The 21549-nt window shown below is 41.8% G+C and overlaps 2 protein-coding genes across 2 annotated transcripts in view; both read left to right on the forward strand.

Annotated features, from left to right (window-relative positions):
• TSPO (translocator protein) overlaps positions 1-21549 on the forward strand; it is a 479738-nt gene that overhangs the window by 368316 nt on the left and 89873 nt on the right. The gene's annotated exons all lie outside the window — the stretch shown is intronic.
• MPPED1 (metallophosphoesterase domain containing 1) overlaps positions 15500-21549 on the forward strand; it is a 63231-nt gene continuing 57181 nt past the window's right edge. Inside the window, exons 1-3 of the mRNA XM_063308269.1 lie at positions 15500-15581; positions 17050-17316; positions 20066-20247. Coding sequence (XP_063164339.1) covers positions 17165-17316; positions 20066-20247 — 334 coding nt within the window. The 5' untranslated portion in view covers positions 15500-15581; positions 17050-17164. The remainder of the gene's footprint in view (positions 15582-17049; positions 17317-20065; positions 20248-21549) is intronic.

The raw sequence follows: 21549 nt of genomic DNA on the forward strand, positions 1-21549 counted from the left end.
CCTGCAGGGAGGGTCAAAAAGATCAAGATGAGAGCCATGTCTGCACAATTGAAACCCTGCCCCTTTCTTATATACATTATGTGCATCTTCCTCATGATAGGAACAGGGCTTTGTTCATGTGGTCCCGGCCACCGTCTCAACCTTTCTGACTCTCCCTGTGCATGCCCCTGCAAAGAAGCTTCTGCACATGGCAGATTTTGAAGGGCCGCAGTAATTTTGCTTCACTCTTAGAAGCGGTAAGGGGTGCATTGGTTACCAAAACCTCACACGCCCTGGGCTTCTGACACCCTTTTGGAAAGACACTTTAACCAGCCACATTTCTGTGAGTTGGGCAGCCATATAAATAAGATAAACAAACAAAGGTCTGAAAATTGTGCTTAACACAATAAGCTGTTGTCAAGCTAAATGCAACACAATCCAGACCTATTTTATTTACCTTGCATGAGTGATACAGTGAACATGCCAGCAGTCTAGACAGATACAGTTCGAGGAACATTTCCAAAACCGTGATGGGAAAGATAATCCCCTCCCACCATATGGTGCTGTGCAACTCCCAGATTGGTTCTGTGCCCACCTGGTCGCACTCACTGCCACCGATGGTCGGGAGAGCCAATTAATTTCCTGCTTGGCAGCAGCAGCAGCAGCACAGCAAAAATTGCCCCGAGCCCAGTTCCGCTGGAGAAGGGTTGGAGCTTGGAGTGGGTGGAAAGCTGCTCTTGGCTCCTCACCTCCGCTCGGGGTTAAGCCGCCTGCCTCAGGACCTCGGCACCTTTGCCTTTCTTAGGCCAGGAAAGGAATGGCTTCGCAGCTCCCTTTCACAATGGCCAAGCGTTTGTGTCAACCAGTGTTTCTCAACCTTGGCAGTTTGAAGATGTGTGAAGCTTGCTGGCTGGGGAATTCTGGGAGTTGAAGTCTACACATCTTCAAGTTGCCAAGGTTGAGAAACACTGGTTTAAATAGTTTTGAAAACATACTCAGTACAAAGACAGGCACAGGATGAAGGAGAGAGAGTGGGTTGCCAAAAGTTACATTTCTGTAATGGCAGGCTGGAAGGATCACCAGTTAGAGTTCTACAACATTGTGAGAACAATGGCGGCGAGGACAGTTTGGGGGGACTATGAATTGATTTGGGACGTTTTGGAGAGGTGAAAACAACCATGATGGTGAAGGGCCCATAACTGTCACCCTAATGGGATACAGCATCCGGCCTTGGTATATGGATAGAAAACATTGGCACAGATTCATAAAATGCATCTGTTCCTTTCCCCTTCAACTCGTTTAGCCTGTGAGATGTTCTATCATCCAAGTGAAGTGCATGAATGTTCCTTCTTGGCCAGTTGCTCCTTGGTCGTTCTGGGTCTCTGAGAGAGTTTGATTAAACCTGCAGCAATGAAGAGCTAAGAGATCCCACCCTCCATCCTTTGACTGTTCGAGTGACCAAGCTCTTAGGATTTTAAGAGAGCCTTCCCTGCGGTGTAGTTTCTAGCTTTACACTGCTTGCTTTTGGTTTTAGGAAAAGGCACCTGTTTAACCCAGAAGCAGTTGAGTCCACATGCTAGAGGGCTGAAGGTTTCCTTGCAGTCTCTCTGGGCCAGGATCCCTTTCTATTAAGTCCAGGGAAATGGATAATGCAGCTTTGAGTGGTGTTGAGCGCTGGCTGGGGAATTCTGGGAGTTGAAGTCCACACATCTTAAAGTTGCTGGGGTTGAGAAACACTGGTGTAGGGGACACAGTAGTGACAGAGCTGACAAAATGAGGTTAATTGGGGGCGGGGGGTGTTGTTTTCCCAGGATGAAAATATTCTGATCTCTGAAGACTTTAGTTACACTTTCATGCAAAATAACGAATATTCCCCTGAGTAGGTTAATGAAATAACTAGAGAACATCCTGTTCATATATAGGCGGTCTGATGTAGGTGCAAGAAAATCTAAAATGAAAAATACTGGGATTTTGCTTGGATTTTCACATTGGCACATTAGTTTGTCTATTGTTAAGCCAAATGGTCCCTGCCTCTGAGATATGCTTAGCAACCTCTCTGAACTGTCATGAAACACAAGGTGGCTTTTGTCCTCTGCACAGTATAGTATATTTTTAAGTGATCTAACAGCGTGAAAGAATCTTACCCATTTCGTGGTCTCATTTCTTGAGGCTGTGTCAGCCCCTACCAAAAGCCATGCTTTTATCATAGATTTCAGTCACGCAAGGGACTCAGTTCATGCACAGATAGTAAGTGGGTTCTCTGCAACAATTCCTTTGTAGTTTTACTGGAGAATGAATGCACTGAACAAGGGACCTTTCACATGAAGAATGTGAGCGCTAACCCTTCCACAGTACATTAGGAATAATTGGCATATTTGTAAGATCCTAGTTAATTATGGCTTCATCCCAAACCTTGCTCAAAGGTTTGCACACTGGCATCATTTTATATTGGTTTTGACCCAGGATATGCCATCGGTATTTCATCTCTCATAATTCCTGAGGGAGTTTGGGCAGGCTGTGAAGGAATTTAACTAATTCTGCTGCCTCTGCCTGAGACAAGTGACTTCTTATGTGTATTTAAAGCCAAGGTGCACTCTTCCACTTGGAACAGGCTTTGTTATTTGCAATATTAGCTGTGTAATATATGACATGATAATTGCAACATGAAAATATTAACACCTTGTCTCCTAGTTAAAGCATGGCAGTTGGTTTTCAGAATAGAAACAATCATACTTAAAATATTGCAAACGTTCCTGGAGCTTCTTCCAGTTATGCAGCAGGACTCCAGAAGGCTACTCACTCAAGGTGTGCCAAGATACAGGATTGTTTCATCATGATCACAATCACCTAATGATCACTTACTTAGGGAATAGAGGAATCTCAGGCCGTGAACCAGATTGATGTGCGTTGTTTCCCATATAAAGCAGCAAAGTTTTCCCCCAATCATCCTCTATCTCAAAATCTGGAAAAGGAAAGATCTCTTCTTTAATAAGCTAACTTTTCTCCCCAATGTTGTGAATCTCTCCCAAGCTATAACTTCCATGCTAGAATCAGAGAGAGAAAGAGAGAGATTGTGTTTATTCATGGGGTTCTAGGCAAATATATTGAGGACTACGTACTCACACAGGAGAAGCTCCTTTCATTTATTCAGTTTCCAAACCTGTTTAAAAATGTAAAGATTCCCTCAAGTTGAACTCAAGTCCTGGAGACTTCATGGATGCACCCCTTCCTTCCTTGCTTCCTCCAATCCTCTCTCCCTCCCTTGAATCCCCAGGTCTCCAGACCATTCTCTCCTTATTTTAGAGAGTCATAAAAACATGACTCTTCAGAAAGGCATTTGTGGATGAGTGGGATCATGGCGCTGTGGGTTAAACGGTTGAGCTGCTGAGCTTGCTGATCGGAAGGTCAGTGGTTCGAATCCGTGTGAGTGGGTGAGCTCCCGTTGCTAGTCCCAGCTCCTGCCAACCTAGCAGTTCGAAAACGTGCAAATGTGAGTCAATTAATAGGTACCGCTTCAGCTGGCAGGTAACGGCGTTCTGTTTAGTCATGCCGGCCACATGACCACGGAAGTGTCTACGGACAAACGCCAGCTCTTTGGCTTTGAAACGGAGATGAGCACCGCCCCCTAGAGTCGGACACGACTGGATTTAATGTCAAGGGAAACCTTTACCTTTACCTTAGGATCATAGTACCCCAAATATTGGGGTGTAACTATGTTGGATTGATTGGTTATAGTTGCATTAATTGATTTCTGTTTTTAATCTTCTAGTATTAATACTGTAAGTGCTCAGAATCTCCAGAAATGGGGCAGTATGTAACTGGTAAAAGAAGAAGGAAACAAATATTTTGCCACAATACAGAAATGGCTGGCTATCACCATCTTTCAGGACTTTTAAAAAAAATTTCCAGGAAGCCTTGTACTTCCTGGTGCATCATGTAAAAAAGAGATGGGGTCATATGGTTCGCCATCTTGACTGTTTTGACTCCCTGACTGCAGACACCCCTGCCTGATGGTCTCTCTTAGGTAAAGGTAAAGGTTTCCCTTGACGTAAAGTCCAGTCGAATCCGACTCTAGGGGGCGGTGCTCATCTCCGTTTCTAAGCCTTGGAGCCGGCGTTGTCATAGACACTTCCGGGTCATGTGGCCAGCATGACTCACGGAACGCCGTTACCTTCCCGCCGAAGCGGTACCTATTGATCTACTCACATTTGCATGTTTTCGAACTGCTAGGTGAGCAGGAGCTGGGATTAACAACGGGAGCTCACCCCGCCACGCGGTTTCGAACTGCCGACCTTCCGATCGACAGCTCAGCGGTTTAACCTGCAGCGCCACCGCGTCCCTTGATGGTCTCTCTTATCTTACCATAAATCAGGTCTTACCCTGCTTAGGTTTTTTTTTTGAGATCAGGAAAAGTTGACCAGGTGCTGGAGCCAAATGTGTTTGCCTGGAATCCATTCAGCTCTTGGACCAAACTCTGTTCTCTGCTGCTGGTTTATATGACCCTGAAGAAATACAGAAGGGGTAACCTAAAAAGGTTATTCATAGTAATTAGATGCAACCTTTTGGGCTTTCTTTTGATTGGCTTCTAAGTTTCAGTTGTTCTCTGTCATCTAGCAATCAAGATACATGTTTGCTTGCAATGAGAAGAGGGATTTTTTTTTTCTTCTGAAGAAAAACGATAGGGAGTAAGACAGGGTCTCTTGTACACTTAAGAAAGAGTCAGCTTTCTTACAATTAAAAAAAATGTAGCATACATTGTCTTTTTCCTGGAACTCACAGTAATGGTAAAGGATGAAAACAGCCATAGAGGACCACCACTCGGGACTGTGTTTTCCCTGGACCATTTTTCTGATTTTCCCCTAAACATGTGTACAGTGGCGTGAAACCTTCTCTGTTTTGGGGTGGAAAAATCCACCCAGTGATCAATAAAATCCAAATGCTTTTCAAATTACTTTCCAATTACTGAGTTAGTCCATTACCTGGCAACCAAGTAATATTTCTCCTTGGTTGACTCATAGAGAGGAAAATATAAAGAGAAGACAGGAGCTTGATTAAAATGTGGAAGTAGAAAGATATACTCCAGGGTTTTAATTTCTTCCTTTATGTTCTTCCATAAACTACTAGACAAAACATGGTTTTGCTTTCCTGTTATAATGCTTGTATTCTTTTATTTATTTATTTCTCTTATTTCTGCACCACCCATCTTGTAAGTGACTCTGGGCAGTTTACAATTCAATTAAAATAACAGATTAAAATAATAAAAACAAGTACATCATAAAAATAAAAATATGAAATATAAAAGTAAAAAAATTAAAATTTATATAAAATATAAATTCCTCGGGGCCACATCATGATGCCACATTTTATACTTTTTGATATCCCATTGTTAATTATACTGTTGAATTTTGTATTGATTATAAGAAAAATTATTGATGCTAATTTACTGTTAGTTTGTTCCATCAGCTGTTGTCTCCTCGCCATGAAGTGGCTTTTCTGTCCCCCAGCCTTCATGTCTAGACAAAAAGATCCTGTGGAAAATCTGAGAATTGTTATAGTACAAAGCATATTTATCCCACCATTGCCAGGCAGGTGAAGCATTTTAGTCAGGGGTGTCTGCAGGTGTGGTCAAAAAGTCAAGATGGCAGCCATGACAGTGTGATTGAAGCTCCGCCTGTTCTTTATGGGCACTGCAAAGCTCTGATCGTGTTAGTGGCCACCATCTTGACTTCTTCAACCGTACCCAATGGATACCCCTGTTTTTAGGAAAGTTGCATGTTAGTGGTTGGCAAAACAGAAAATAAGGCTACTTGGCATAGGAAGAAGTTTTTTTTAAAGGAATGTAAAAGAGAGGAGGTAGTGGAGTTTGGTCCTTAAAGTAGCTAAAAGTATTTTGACAGATCTCAAGAAAGAATAGGATGAGAAATGATGTAATTCCCCTGGAGTTATATGAGGGCTGATCTAATCTTGGTTAGAAAGAACCCTTGAATAACTCCCCTCAGGAATATGAGGGATGAGGATAGTAATATTGTCAATAATTGAGTAATGGTGAAATGGTGCAATAAGGAACAAGTGTTCTGTTCCATTAAGAAAACTGAACAAGCCTTTGTCGCCATAAGTTCAAGAATCCTTTCTTTTTGAAAGAAGGCAATTTCTAGCATAGCATGTGTCATCATCCCTGTTACGTTTGATAAAGTTGGCTTCATTTGGAAATCATAATAGTTTCTGGTTTATAAATCTGTTCCTCTTTCCCTCACTTCTAAAGCAATTAAAGAACTAAAGAAAATCCAGCAAGCAAAGCTGTAAGTTACGGGAGGCTGGACTCGGCAGCGGTTCTGAGTGGTGGCTGCGCTGAAGGAAGAGTTTAGGGGGAAAAGCAGGATTCCAAGGAGGGGAAGGGGGGGGATCTGATATGGGGGTCCTCTCAACCACACCTCCACATTTAAAGAATTGTTGTTGTTTATTCATTCAGTCGCTTCCGACTCTTCGTGACTTCATGGACCAGCCCACGCCAGAGCTTCCTGTCGGTCGTCAACACCCCCAGCTCCCCCAGGGACGAGTCCGTCACCTCTAGAATGTCATCCATCCACCTTGCCCTTGGTCGGCCTCTCTTCCTTTTGCCCTCCACTCTCCCTAGCATCAGCATCTTCTCCAGGGTGTCCTGTCTTCTCATTGTGTGGCCAAAGTATTTCAGTTTTGCCTTGAATATCATTCCCTCAAGTGAGCAGTCTGGCTTTATTTCCTGGAGGATGGACTGGTTTGATCTTCTGGCAGTCCAAGGCACTCTCAGAATTTTCCTCCAACACCACAGTTCCAAAGCATCGATCTTCCTTCTCTCAGCCTTCCTTATGGTCCAGCTCTCGCAGCCATATGTTACTACGGGGAACACCATTGCTTTAACAATGGGGACCTTTGTTGTCAGTGTGATGTCTCTGCTCTTAACTATTTTATCGAGATTTGTCATTGCTCTTCTCCCAAGGATTAAGCGTCTTCTGATTTCCTGACTGCAGTCAGCATCTGCAGTAATCTTCGCACCTAGAAATACAAAGTCTTTCACTGCTTCTACATTTTCTCCCTCTATTTGTCAGTTATCGATCAAGCTGGTTGCCATAATCTTGGTTTTTTTGAGGTTTAGTTGCAAGCCAGCTTTTGCACTTTCTTCTTTCACCTTCATCATAAGGCTCCTCACTTCCTCTTCGCTTTCAGCCATCAAAGTGGTATCATCTGCATATCTGAGATTGTTAACGTTTCTTCCAGCGATTTTAACTCCAGCCTTGGATTCCTCAAGCCCAGCATATTGCATGATGTGTTCTGCGTACAAGTTGAATAGGTAGCGTGAGAGTATGCAGCCCTGCCGTACTCCTTTCCCAATCTTAAACCAGTCCGTTGTTCCGTGGTCTGTTCTTACTGTTGCTACTTGGTCGTTATACAGATTCTTCAGGAGGCAGACAAGATGACTTGGTATCCCCATACCGCTAAGAACTTGCCACAATTTGTTATGGTCCACACAGTCAAAGGCTTTAGAATAGTCAATAAAACAGAAATATATGTTTTTCTGAAACTCCCTGGCTTTTTTCATTATCCAGCGGATATTGGCAATTTGGTCCCTAGTTCCTCTGCCTTTTCTAAACCCAGCTTGTACATCTGGCAATTCTCGCTCCATGAATTGCTGAAGTCTACCTTGCAGGAACTTGAGCATTACCTTACTGGCATGTAAAATGAGTGCCACTGTTCGATAGTTTGAACATTCTTTAGTGTTTCCCTTTTTTGGTATGGGGATGTAAGTTGATTTTTTCCAATCTGATGGCCATTCTTGTGTTTTCCAAATTTGCTGGCATATAGCATGCATTACCTTGACAGCATCATCTCGCCAGATTTTGAACAGTTCAGCTGGGATGCCGTCATCTCCTGCTGCCTTGTTATTAGCAATGCTTCTTAAGGCCCACTCAACCTCACTCTTCAGGATGTCTGGCTCTAGCTCACTGACCACACCGTCAAAGCTATCCCCGATATTGTTATCCTTCCTATACAGGTCTTCTGTATATTCTTGCCACCTTTTCTTGATCTCTTCTTCTTCTGTTAGGTCCTTGCCATCTTTGTTTTTGATCATACCCATTTTTGCCTGGAATTTACCTCCAATGTTTCTAATTTTCTGGAAGAGGTCTCTTGTCCTTCCTATTCTATTGTCTTCTTCCACTTCCACGCATTGCTTGTTTAAAAATAATTCCTTATCTCTTCTGGCTAACCTCTGGAATTTTGCATTGAATTGGGCATATCTCCCCCTATCACTGTTGCCTTTTGCTTTCTTTCTTTCTTGGGCTACTTCTAGTGTCTCAGCAGACAGCCATTTTGCCTTCTTGGTTTTCTCTTTCTTTGGGATGTATTTTGTTGCCGCCTCCTGAACAATGTTGCGAACTTCTGTCCAGAGTTCTTCCGGGACCCTATCTACTAAGTCCAGTCCCTTAAATCGATTCTTTACCTCCACTGCATATTCCTGAGGGATATTAGTGAGCTCATATCTAGCTGATCTGTGGGTCTTCCCTAATCTCTTTAGTCTGATCCTAAATTGTGCAAGAAGAAGTTCATGATCAGAACTACAGTCAGCTCCAGGTCTTGTTTTTACCGACTGTATAGATGACCGCCACCTTTGGCTGCAAAGGATGTAGTCAATCTGATTTTGGTGTTGTCCATCTGGTGAAGTCCATGTATAAAGCCGTCTCTTAGGTTGTTGGAAGAGAGTGTTTGTTATGCAGAGTGAGTTGTCTTGGCAAAATTCTATCAGCCTATGTCCTGCTTCGTTTTGTTCTCCCAGGCCATGCTTACCTGTAATTCCAGGTGTCATTTGACTGCCCACCTTAGCATTCCAGTCTCCCGTGATGAAAATAACATCTCTTTTAGGCGTGTTGTCCAGTAGGTGCTGCAGATCCTCATAGAACTGCTCTACTTCAGCTTCTTCAGCATCTGTGGTTGGGGTGTATATTTGGATCACTGTGATGTTAGATGGCTTGCCCTGAATTCGAATTGAGATCATTCTATCGTTTTTTGGATTGTATCCAAGCACTGCTTTAGCCACTTTACTATTAATTATGAAGGCTACTCCATTTCTTCTGTGGTCCTCTTGTCCACAGTAGTAGATCTGGTGGTCATTTGATGTGAAGTGGCCCATTCCAGTCCATTTCAGTTCGCTGATGCCCAAAATGTCTATCTTTAATCTTGACATCTCACCAATAACCACATCCAATTTGCCCTGGCTCATAGATCTTACATTCCAGGTTCCGATGGTGTGTTGATCCTTAGAACATCGGATTCGCCATTCACCACCAGCACCGTCGGCCGCTAACCGTCCTTTCGGCTTTGAGCTAGCTGCGTCATCACGTCTGGGGCTAGTTGAGCTCATCCTCTGTTCCTCCCCGGTAGCATTTTGACCATCTTCCGACCTGGGGGTCTCATCTTCCGATGGTATACCGACATATCTCTGGTTGTACTGATCCATTTAGTTTTCACGGCAAGAATACTGGGGTGGGTTGCCATTACCTTCCCCAGGGATCGCATTTAGTCTGACCTCTCTGTCATGACCTTCCCGTCTTGGGTGGCCCTTCACGGTTTAGCTCATGGCATCATTGAGGTGCTCAAGCTCCAGCACCACAACAAGGTAATGATCCTTTGCTGAAGATTTAAAGAATTGGCAGAGATTAAATTGTTTAAAGTTTAAATTGTGCTCAGAAGTAGAGTGGAAGCCGGGGCACTTGCGATGAGAATGGTGGGACTGCTGGGGAAATCCCGGGAGCCGTGGCTGGTGAGGCTGAGAAGCTGCTGCTGTCCCCATGTAAAGCCACCGACATCGTGACTTCCACAGGCCCCCCCTTCAGTGCTGGTGCAGGGGTTGCTTCCTGGTTCTCCAGAGAAGTGTTTATTTCATAATTATATTTGCAAATTTAATAAATAATATTTTGTTTTTTTAAAAAAGAAACAGTCTGGATGGAAGTCTGTGTTGACTGCACACACGGGGACATAATTGTTCCTGCTGTATGGCTGAAAGCAGCAAACAGGGTTTGCTTTGCGGTCTTTATGGCACCCTTGAGCAGAGATGTTTTCGAGTTGCATATGAATGATTGACATTGCAAAATGTTGTTTTACGTTCTTCAGAGTTCGCAGTGTATTTTAAGACAAAACCAGCTTATCTTCATAAAAACTGAAATACTGCCATTGTTCCCGATTTAGTAGTGCACCATGTGGGGGGACCATCTGAAAAGCTTTTAGTGCTTCACGAGGTGCCAGGCGATTGTGGCCGTTCACCCCCCACCTGTTTGACCCTTGCCCAGAATGACTGCTCTGAACTAGTGGAGGAGGATGGCCTGGGTATGAATGCAGGTTAGGGTTGCATGAGGAGGCTGCCCTGAACAAGACAATGGTGGGATTAGTTTTGAAAAAAACCTTCTCTGGACACAGAGGATCTCACTACTTCTCCGTCCATAAGCAAACCTGCTACAGACGTTCTTGGAGCAAGCAGCTTATTCAGATCCATTCTGGTCTGGACTCCAGACGAATTATGGCACAGAATGGAGGACAGTGCCATGCAAGAGGTCTGTTCCTGTTTGTCGGAAAAGTGGTTCAGTGGCCCAACCCTCTGGCTGTCTTCTTCCCCAAAGTATTACAGTAAGGATGGGAAACCCAGAAGCAATGGCTAATTGCGACTGGGTGCTCCACCCTTAGGCATTCTTGAGAATGAGGGAGGGATGAGAGACAGTGCAGGAACAAGGGGGCGAGAAGGGAACAACCGGCAATGGTCCCACCCACCACAGAAGATGCGGGAAGCCCTCGTCAAGTGAACTGTGGGCACAGAGGGCAGCCACCAAGAATTCTGAGAGGGAGGGGTGGGAAGGCGGGAAGCTGAAAGAGGGAGGCGGAAGAAGGAGAACCCAGCCGTGGCTTTAATGGAGTAAAACACAGATCTAATAAAGAACTCCACATAGCCCTAGTGGCTTGTGCTGTGAGGCTTAGATCTTAAGATCGAATTTCTCTCAATTACTAATGGATGATATTTCATTTGCTTTTTAATATCTGCATGCATTTAGTTTAAAAGCTAAGCAGAGCCCTTGAGGGGGCACAATAGGACGTTTGGAGCAATGATACCCAGTTCTGTTTCTTTGTGACATCTGGCTCAGGAGAAGCTGTGCTGATCCAAACCGTGCTTAATGCCATAGTGACATGCCTATCCATCTAATCTGAACCCCAGTGAGAAGAAAGGGCTGTGACTGAGTGGTTCCTAGGACTGGAAATGAAAGGAAGTCTCTGTCCTGGAGAGGGATGTGCTCTTCCAGAAAAGCTTTGGAGGTGCTCAGCCTTCTTGACACTCTCCCAGACTCCCGTCTTCAGGAGAGGTCATGGTCTCTGGGCTGCAGCTTGTGGCTGCCACAAGATATTAGAGGAATGAAAGTGTGATCCCCTGGCTTATGGTGATATTTTCAGAATTTTATTACATACACACATATAATCAATCCATTCAATTGTGCCTGATTCTCAGAGACTGTCTGGACAAGTCCCTGCCGTTTTCTTGGCAAGGTTCTTCAGAAGTGGTTTGCCGTTGCCTCCTTCCTAGGGCTGAGAGAAAGTGACTGGCCCAAAGTCACCCAGCTGGCTTTCTGCCTAAGGCAGGACAAGAACTCAGGGTCTCCCGGTTTCTAGCCTGGTTCCTTAGCCACTACACCAATCTGGCTCTCATAAATAAATATATATTTATATTATTGTAATTGTGGCTTCTTGCTGATAGCTCACGTCCAGACCAAACTGAAGCAGCATAACTTTTTTCTTTGATTTAATGAGTTTCTTATATTCTCTTCTTAAAGATAGCATTTTAGCTTGTATATGTACAAAATATAATATATTTATGTTGTTGTTTATTCGTTTAGTCGCTTCCGACTCTTCGTGACTTCATGGACCAGCCCACGCCAGAGCTTCCTGTCGGTCGTCAACATCCCCAGCTCCCCCAGGGACGAGTCCGTCACCTCTAGAATATCATCCATCCATCTTGCCCTTGGTCGGCCCCTCTTCCTTTTGCCTTCCACTCTCCCTAGCATCAGCATCTTCTCCAGGGTGTCCTGTCTTCTCATTATGTGGCCAAAGTATTTCAGTTTTGCCTTTAATATCATTCCCTCAAGTGAGCAGTCTGGCTTTATTTCCTGGAGGATGGACTGGTTGGATCTTCTTGCAGTCCAAGGCACTCTCAGAATTTTCCTCCAACACCACAGTTCAAAAGCATCGATCTTCCTTCGCTCAGCCTTCCTTATGGTCCAGCTCTCGCAGCCATATGTTACTACAGGGAACACCATTGCTTTAACTATGCGGGCCTTTGTTGTCAGTGTGATGTCTCTGCTCTTAACTATTTTATCGAGATTTGTCATTGCTCTTCTCCCAAGGATTAAGCGTCTTCTGATTTCCTGACTGCAGTCAGCATCTGCAGTAATCTTTGCACCTAGGAATACAAAGTCTTTCACTGCTTCTACATTTTCTCCCTCTATTTGCCAGTTATCAATCAAGCTGGTTGCCATAATCTTGGTTTTTTTGAGGTTTAGCTGCAAGCCAGCTTTTGCACTTTCTTCTTTCACCTTCATCATAAGGCTCCTCAGTTCCTCTTCACTTTCAGCCATCAAAGTGGTATCATCTGCATATCTGAGATTGTTAATGTTTCTTCCAGAGATTTTAACTCCAGCCTTGGATTCCTCAAGACCAGCTTGTCGCATGATGTGTTCTGCATACAAGTTGAATAGGTAGGGTGAGAGTATACAGCCCTGCCGTACTCCTTTCCCAATCTTAAACCAGTCCGTTGTTCCGTGGTCTGTTCTTACTGTTGCTACTTGGTCGTTATACAGATTCTTCAGGAGGCATACAAGATGACTTGGTATCCCCATACCACTAAGAACTTGCCACAATTTGTTATGGTCCACACAGTCAAAGGCTTTAGAATAGTCAATAAAACAGAAATAGATGTTTTTCTGAAACTCCCTGGCTTTTTCCATTATCCAGCGGATATTGGCAATTTGGTCTCTAGTTCCTCTGCCTTTTCTAAACCCAGCCTGTACATCTGGCAATTCTCGCTCCATGAACTGCTGAAGTCTACCTTGCAGGATCTTGAGCATTACCTTACTGGCATGTGAAATGAGTGCCACTGTTCGATAGTTTGAACATTCTTTAGTGTTTCCCTTTTTTGGTATGGGGATATAAGTTGATTTTTTCCAATCTGATGGCCATTCTTGTGTTTTCCAAATTTGCTGGCATATAGCATGCATTACCTTGACAGCATCATCTCGCCAGATTTTGAACAGTTCAGCTGGGATGCCGTCTTCTCCTGCTGCCTTGTTATTAACAATGCTTCTTAAGGCCCACTCAACCTCACTCTTCAGGATGTCTGGCTCTAGTTCACTGACCACACCGTCAAAGCTATCCCCGATATTGTTATCCTTCCTATACAGGTCTTCTGTATATTCTTGCCACCTTTTCTTGATCTCTTCTTCTTCTGTTAGGTCCTTGCCATCTTTGTTTTTGATCATACCCATTTTTGCCTGGAATTTACCTCCAATGTTTCTAATTTTCTGGAAGAGGTCTCTTGTCCTTCCTATTCTATTGTCTTCTTCCACTTCCGCGCATTGCTTGTTTAAAAATAATTCCTTATCTCTCCTGGCTAACCTCTGGAATTTTGCATTTAATTGGGCATATCTCCCCCTATCGCTGTTGCCTTTTGCTTTCCTTCTTTCTTGGGCTACTTCTAGTGTCTCAGCAGACAGCCATTTTGCCTTCTTGGTTTTCTCTTTCTTTGGGATGTATTTTGTTGCCGCCTCCTGAACAATGCTGCCAACTTCTGTCCAGAGTTCTTCCGGGACCCTATCTACTAAGTCCAGTCCCTTAAATCTATTCTTCACCTCCACTGCATATTCCTGAGGAATATTCGTGAGCTCATATCTAGCTGATCTGTGGGTCTTCCCTAATCTCTTTAGTCTGATCCTAAATTGTGCAAGAAGAAGTTCATGGTCTGAACTACAGTCAGCTCCAGGCCTAGTTTTTACCGACTGTACAGATGTCCGCCACCTTTGGCTGCAAAGGATGTAATCAATCTGATTTCGGTGTTGTCCATCTGGTGAAGTCCATGTGTAAAGCCGTCTCTTAGGTTGTTGGAAGAGAGTGTTTGTTATGCAGAGTGAATTGTCTTGGCAAAATTCTATCAGCCTATGTCCTGCTTCGTTTTGTTCTCCCAGGCCATACTTACCTGTAATTCGAGGTGTCATTTGACTGCCCACCTTAGCATTCCAGTCTCCTGTGATGAAAATAACATCTCTTTTAGGCGTGTTGTCCAGTAGGTGCTGCAGATCCTCATAGAACTGCTCTACTTCAGCTTCTTCAGCATTTGTGGTTGGGGCGTATATTTGGATCACTGTGATGTTAGATGGCTTGCCCTGAATTCGAATTGAGATCATTCTGTCGTTTTTGGGGTTGTATCCAAGCACTGCTTTAGCCACTTTACTATTAATTATGAAGGCTACTCCATTTCTTCTGTGGTCCTCTTGTCCACAGTAGTAGATCTGGTGGTCATTTGATGTGAAGTGGCCCATTCCAGTCCATTTCAGTTCACTGACGCCCAGAATGTCTATCTTTAATCTTGACATCTCACCAATAACTACATCCAATTTGCCCTGGCTCATAGATCTTACATTCCAGGTTCCAATGGTGTGTTGATCCTTAGAACATCGGATTCGCCGTTCACCACCAGCACCGTCGGCCGCTAACCGTCCTTTCGGCTTTGAGCTAGCTGCGTCATCACGACTGGGGCTAGTTGAGCTCATCCTCTGTTCCTCCCCAGTAGCATTTTGACCATCTTCCGACCTGGGGGTCTCATCTTCCGATGGTATACCGACATATCTCTGGTTGTACTGATCCATTTAGTTTTCACGGCAAGAATACTGGGGTGGGTTGCCATTACCTTCCCCAGGGATCGCATTTAGTCTGACCTCTCTGTCATGACCTTCCCGTCTTGGGTGGCCCTTCACGGTTTAGCTCATGGCATCATTGAGGTGCTCAAGCTCCAGCACCACGACAAGGTAACGATCCTTTGCGGAGAATATATTTATATTGGTATATAAATATATATTTAAATGTATTTATATTAATAAATATAAATATATTTTATTTTCAATAAAAATAAAATTGCACATATAAAGTTATTACAACGAAGTGCAAGTAAGGCTGTTTTTTTGAGGGGAAGTCAAAAAACAGGCTAGAAGAATGCAATGGCGAACCACTTCCAGGAAAACTACACAGAGGTGTCCAGGAAGTTATCAGGAGTCAACCTTGACTGAAAGGAAATGTTACCCTTACCTTTTAAAATCCAATTAAACAATGGATATACTCTTTCTGTCTTCAGTATTCTGCTATCACAAAACAGACAAACTGGGAGAACCATACCTCACTTTCCTGTACTAAGATGCTACTGTCTAGGAGGAATGTCAATGTATTCCAGCGAAGACACAGTTAATCCTGTTTTTTGGTGTCTTTCAGAAGCTGCAGTTTTAACAGTGTGAACATGGACTGCGAAAAGACTCCAGAGTTTAAACATTGTAAGTTCCCACCATTTGGAAAAATGCACAAAATTAGGTTGGCAACTGATGTGCATCTACATGTGAGTAAGTCTCACTGAATAGAGTGCATCTAAGCACACACAATTCGGATTTCCCTAGAAATGACTTATAGAAGAGCTAGGAAGCCCACGCAGGGTTTTAAAATGTGTTTGGTGACAATCGCAATGTCTTAAACCCAGGCCTAGTTGATTAATATCAGACACTGCAATCAATTTAAGTAGAAAAGCTAAGTCCAACCCGTTATTTTTAATTATTTTTAAAATTGTTGTGATGGACAATACAGTATATTGGAAAACTTGAAAATGTTGGCCATATTTTTATATTCTGACGAAAAAATAAAGACTTATTTTGATATTTCTATGGAAAATTGCAATATGGAAAGCTTACAGCCCAAATGAAAGTTGCTATAAATAACTGAAGCATTGAGTGTGCCCTCACTCTGGACCTCAGTCTGTATAAGAAATGCTGTCAAACATGGAAGAGTAGTTAAAAACCAGTTGAATGTTTTAACAGTGGAATTATAGAGGAGTTTAAAAAAAGCAATGAGAGAAAATCATTATCATGTTATCTGTTTATGGAATTTGCACTGTTTCATTTAAAATCTCTGAAAAAAAAATGAAGTTTGATAAATAAGTAACAAAAGTCTCTATGAAGTCAGCAAATGGGTGGTTTACCTGAAAGATCCCTGGAGAATATACACTTTTGTTGATTTTTAGAGAGCTAAAATAATTGTGGACTGATTGGAAGACTATAAAAACATTTACAAAAATCAGTATCCTTAGAAAATGAAAATATGAATATGAATCATTTAAGTGATATTGGGGTAATTGAAATAATATGTTGAATAATATATTCAATTTATTAACTTTTTTAGACAAAAGCATGAAAGGGAAATGCACTTGTGATACATATTATCTGGATTCGACTAACATTTTCAGTTACAGGTCTGCAGTAGCCATTTCAGATAATTCGTAGATGTATCAGGATCCTTCAAACAAAAAAAGACATCACATAGATCTTTTGGAACACATACTTACTTGTAAACTCTTCATACATACCCATACAGTCGGTTGGAACAATAATGTAAACATTTATTAATACACGGATGGTAGAGGAAAATAAAATTAATTGTGTTCGCAAAACATTGAAATGCGACATACAATTGCTAAGCAGCGATGCCTTGTTCAGTAGGTTTGTGATTAAGCCTCCTAACCATTGGAACATGTTTTAGCATGTGTTCTTCGACAAGTTTGTTTTCTTCCTTGCGTGTAGATATATTCATCAACTTGCTGAGCTGAAGAGATTTGTAATGAGATATTTCAGCTGTTAGCATTTATCTTCCTCTCATAAATTTCTCTGTGGCATTAAATAAGATGTATCCCAAGCAGATTAACTGTCAAACACTTGTATCAATGTCATTTTTTTCAGTCTCCTTTTACATTTCCAGAATTCAGGAGGGGCGGTTGCACGGTACATGATTAGTGAGAGACAGACCAGAGAAGTTTTCAGACAATATGGAGAGATGATTCTGTGAAAGAGGAGCATCGCTGCAGCGGGCAAGCATGGCTTTTGCCCAGTCACACATCATGACGGCTAGAAGGCACCAACACAGCCGACTCATAATTGAAGTGGACGAGTACAGCTCCAATCCAACACAGGCGTTCACGTTCTACAACATTAACCAGGGACGTTTCCAACCCCCACATGTGCAAATGTAAGTATTACCATTCTGTTACTGCCTTAACACCGGTTACTGAACGGTTATTGCTTTGTCAATGTATTTCATGGACCAGTCACAATTCCATAACTCCCGAGAATAGTTCTTGGGTGAAATAAGTATTTTTATTAATACATGCAAAGGATAACCCTGCCTGTATGCATTTAAGGTAAAGGTAAAGGTTTCCCTTGACGTAAAGTCCAGTCGTGTCTGACTCTAGGGGGCGGTGCTCATCTCCGTTTCTAAGCCTTGGAGCCGGCGTTGTCATAGACACTTCCGGGTCATGTGGCCAGCATGACGACTCGGAACGCCGTTACCTTCCCGCCGAAGCGGTACCTATTGATCTACTCACATTGGCATGTTTTCGAACTGCTAGGTGAGCAGGAGCTGGGATTAACAACGGGAGCTCACCCCGCTGCGCGGTTTCGAACTGCCGACCTTCCGATCGACAGCTCAGCGGTTTAACCCGCAGCCCCACCGCGTCCCTTTGTATGCATTTATGCATTTCATAAAGTAGCAACAGGCAGTTACAGGAGTTTTGAGTATCTGTAGAATTGCAGCAACATTTGCTAACCATATTGGGTTTTTTTTTTAATGTGATGTCTCTTTTAGAACAAAATGACTATTATTGTTTGGCTAGAGATTCAAGAGATCTGCACTAACAAAAGAATGGCAGAGCTAATGAAATCATGTGGGCTTCCATCTGAAAGAGCTTGTTTTAATTCAGACACAATGTGAATAGCACAGGATATTAAGATGTAATTAAATTAACATGTTTATTTTTTTTACTTTTTGGTAGAGTGAAAACATCTGTAAAGGTAATTGTTCTTGAAGGTGATTTCCTTTTGATGAAACAACAAGGACCATAACTGCAAAGTGAAAGCTATTAATAAAGTTGAGAGACAGAAAGGAAAGAAAAAATATTTAACTATAACAACTAAATACAGTATTAAAATGTAAAGTTAAATATTTTCTAAGAAATAAAAAATGTACAGCATTTTTTTTCTTTCAAATAGAAGACAGTTCTGTTTAATTTCATATAAACCATGCTTTTTCCCCCCAAAAATTCATATGTAAGATATAGTACATGACATGCAAACTACAATAATTAACCCAGGCAAAGATAAAATGTGCTGCTATCTAGAAACTGAACTATGGATTTGTATCTACTTTTCTTCATGCCCGTTATCTGTGTTCATCTGGCACCCAGTCTCAAGGATTGAGAAATAGGTGAAACGTTTTTAGCCAGGAATCTGCATTGGACCATTGATTTATTTTTCTGTATGTTTACTAAAAACCTTATTCTCTGTTACTCCTATTTGTCTGCACTTGTAGAATATTTTGGGTAATTTCAGGTGTTTTCATAAGATTTATTTTTATTTATTTTTAAGATGAAATCTAATTTTGAAGGAGAGATTGTACCCTAGCTCTCTACTTCCAGCAGATCTGTACGATCTTTTGGTTTGCAGAGGACACTGTATTTTTGTAAATTAGTTTTCATGTATCCTACCTTGGAGTTCTTTTTTTTTAAAATCATGTTTGATTTTATTTATCTCTTATGAGATTGATTTGTCTCCAAAAGGAAGAGAAAGGTCTGAAACCCCTACCTACACAGCTTTAGGCTGCAGGTTCAGGAAGTTGCTACAGAAAGAATTTAATTTTTGCTCCTTTATTTGCCAGAAGGACAGTACAGAATTATGGGGCTGAAGTGCGTAGTCCCAGTAGGCTTCTGGAGTGGCTTGAAAACTCCAGCCTCTCAGCCTACAGGCTGAGTTGTGCCTTTACAATATTTATCCGTCTGTTTCTACACTGAATCATGAAAATGTCACTTTTGGTTCTATGTAGGAAACATGAAACCCTCTAAGGAAAAAAATATTACTCTATTATTCTGGACAGTTACTTTAAAACATTCAGATTTATGGAAATGGTATCATTCCTAACTGGTTACACCTTATTTATATTTACCAAAATTTTACCCATTTAGTTGTACTAGGAAATAAAGAGTACCTGGGTCAAAAGTATCTAACAGTAGATATTTTAGGATAGGATGTGTGTCACCTGTACATGTATGACACAAATTTTGGGGATGTAGGGAGGGTCAAATAGCACTTTTTTGACAGCAGATGGCATTATCAATGAGGCACCCTGCTTTTACTGATATCTTCCAATGAGGCCCCTCTGACTATACAGTTAAGATTCCTATTTAGGAAACACCTCACTTTTTTGGCTGGATGCAGTTAACCATACTAATGAACTAAACATGACTGATACATTAGTTATCAAAAACTATTTGTCTTGAGTTCCTTCAGACTGAAAAAACTAAACATTTACAGTGATTTCACTGGTGTGTCATGCAGTATTAATGAAAAGCATGGCAATCAGGCCCTGCAAAATGATTGCCTCTAAAAACTGGTTTTGCTCATAAGTCACAACTTGTATTTTTAAATATATACAATTTAAAATATTTAAAGGCAATGTGCAAATGAACTTCTTTAGGCACTTTCTCAGAAAGTGCCATTTATTAGGAAGCATTTAAATATAGTTATAAAGTAAAACATAGTACTTATTGGCTGTTTTGTCTAACAATTAGTGAAAACTCCTAGAGTTGAATGATGCATTGCTAATCTGAGTATTTCACTTCTTCATATATGCTGAAAACATACTTTATATTGGAGCTGTAAACTAGATATGTGAATAACATAAAACATCTATATTTTGTAATTGTGTGCCAATACTTTTCACGTAGGGTAGATCCTGTTCCACATGATGCTCCCAGACCTCCAGGGTATACCCGTTTTGTCTGTGTGTCTGACACTCACTCCAGAACAGATCCAATCCAAATGCCATATGGAGATGTTTTAATTCATGCTGGTGATTTCACTGAACTGGGACTTCCTAGTGAAGTTAAAAAATTCAACGAATGGTTAGGTGAGTATCACGTAACAAATAATCTTGAAAGTCTGTTCCACTTGATCAATGTATAAAACCACAACTGTGCTTCTGAATTTTTTCGGAGAATTACATCAATTTTTCCTTGTCTTGGACAACAATCCATATTGTAAAGTCTTGTTGTAGTGACTTCAACAGCTGGAAGGAGCCATGTGAAGCTCCCGTTCTTCCTTTTAGAATGTTAAACCTGAACAAGGTTTTCATGCAGCATCTTTTATCCAAAACTTAAGAGTGGAACCTGTAATGATTTGCGTAAAAGCTCTTGTGCATATTCTTTTCCTCTCTGCAAGGAGGAGAAGTTACTGAAGGTTATTAAATAAATAATTTTTTTTAAAAAAAGGAAAAATGATTAAAAATGGAAGTTGCACACATTGTATCAAATAGACTAGTCTTGACCACCCAAGAAATTGGATAATGGGTTTGTGCCAAAGTAGAATTATAGAGTGAAAAAGGACCATTTAGGCCAGTGTTTCTCAACCTTGACAACTTTAAGAGGAGTGGACTTCAAATCCCAGAATTCCCCAGCCAGCCATTAGTTGAAGTCCACTCCTCTTGAAGTTGCCATGGTTGAGAAACACTGATTTGGGCATTGCATTTAGTCCTTTGGTCAGTGCTGGAATCCAAATTAAAACATCCCTTGACATCTAGTCCCTGATTAGAAAGCTTGCCGCCTTCCTTGTAATGGTTCCATCGTTTAACTGTTCTTACTGTTCAGGAATCTTTTTTCTAACATTCAGTCATAATCTGTTATGAGTATGGATGGTGAGCAGGAGGGGGCCCCTATCCAGGGGGAAAACGCATGTGTAATTTAGAGACTTTGAACTGTCCTTCAAAGAAACTCAGAGCAGACCCGCCTTGAGTTTTGGGGTTTATCTGTCTGGGTTTCCCACGCTCCTTCAGTTTGGTAGGATTTTCTGACTACTATAGCAGTTAAACACTAGAGACAATCTCCTTGTCTCAGTGTGATCTTTTGCTTAAGTCAGGACATAATCTACCTTTTTGTAACTTCAGTTCATTATTCTATGTCTTACCTTCTGGAAGGAAAAAGACAGATCTTTAAGACTTACTCAGTCTCCTGATCATCCTTGTTGTCTTTCTGGGAATTTTTCTCAAAATACTTGGCACAGTACTTGAGATCAGGTCTGACCAGGTTCTGACTGTAAGTGAAACTATTCCCATGATTTTAAAATTAAACTTGATAATTGTGCGTTTCTTTTTAACAGTCACTTCTTATTGCTGACTTGTACTCAACTCATGAATAACTGTAATGCTTTTCACATA

The sequence above is a fragment of the Candoia aspera genome, chromosome 7 (assembly GCF_035149785.1).
Source record: "Candoia aspera isolate rCanAsp1 chromosome 7, rCanAsp1.hap2, whole genome shotgun sequence".
Taxonomy (NCBI): domain Eukaryota; kingdom Metazoa; phylum Chordata; class Lepidosauria; order Squamata; family Boidae; genus Candoia; species Candoia aspera.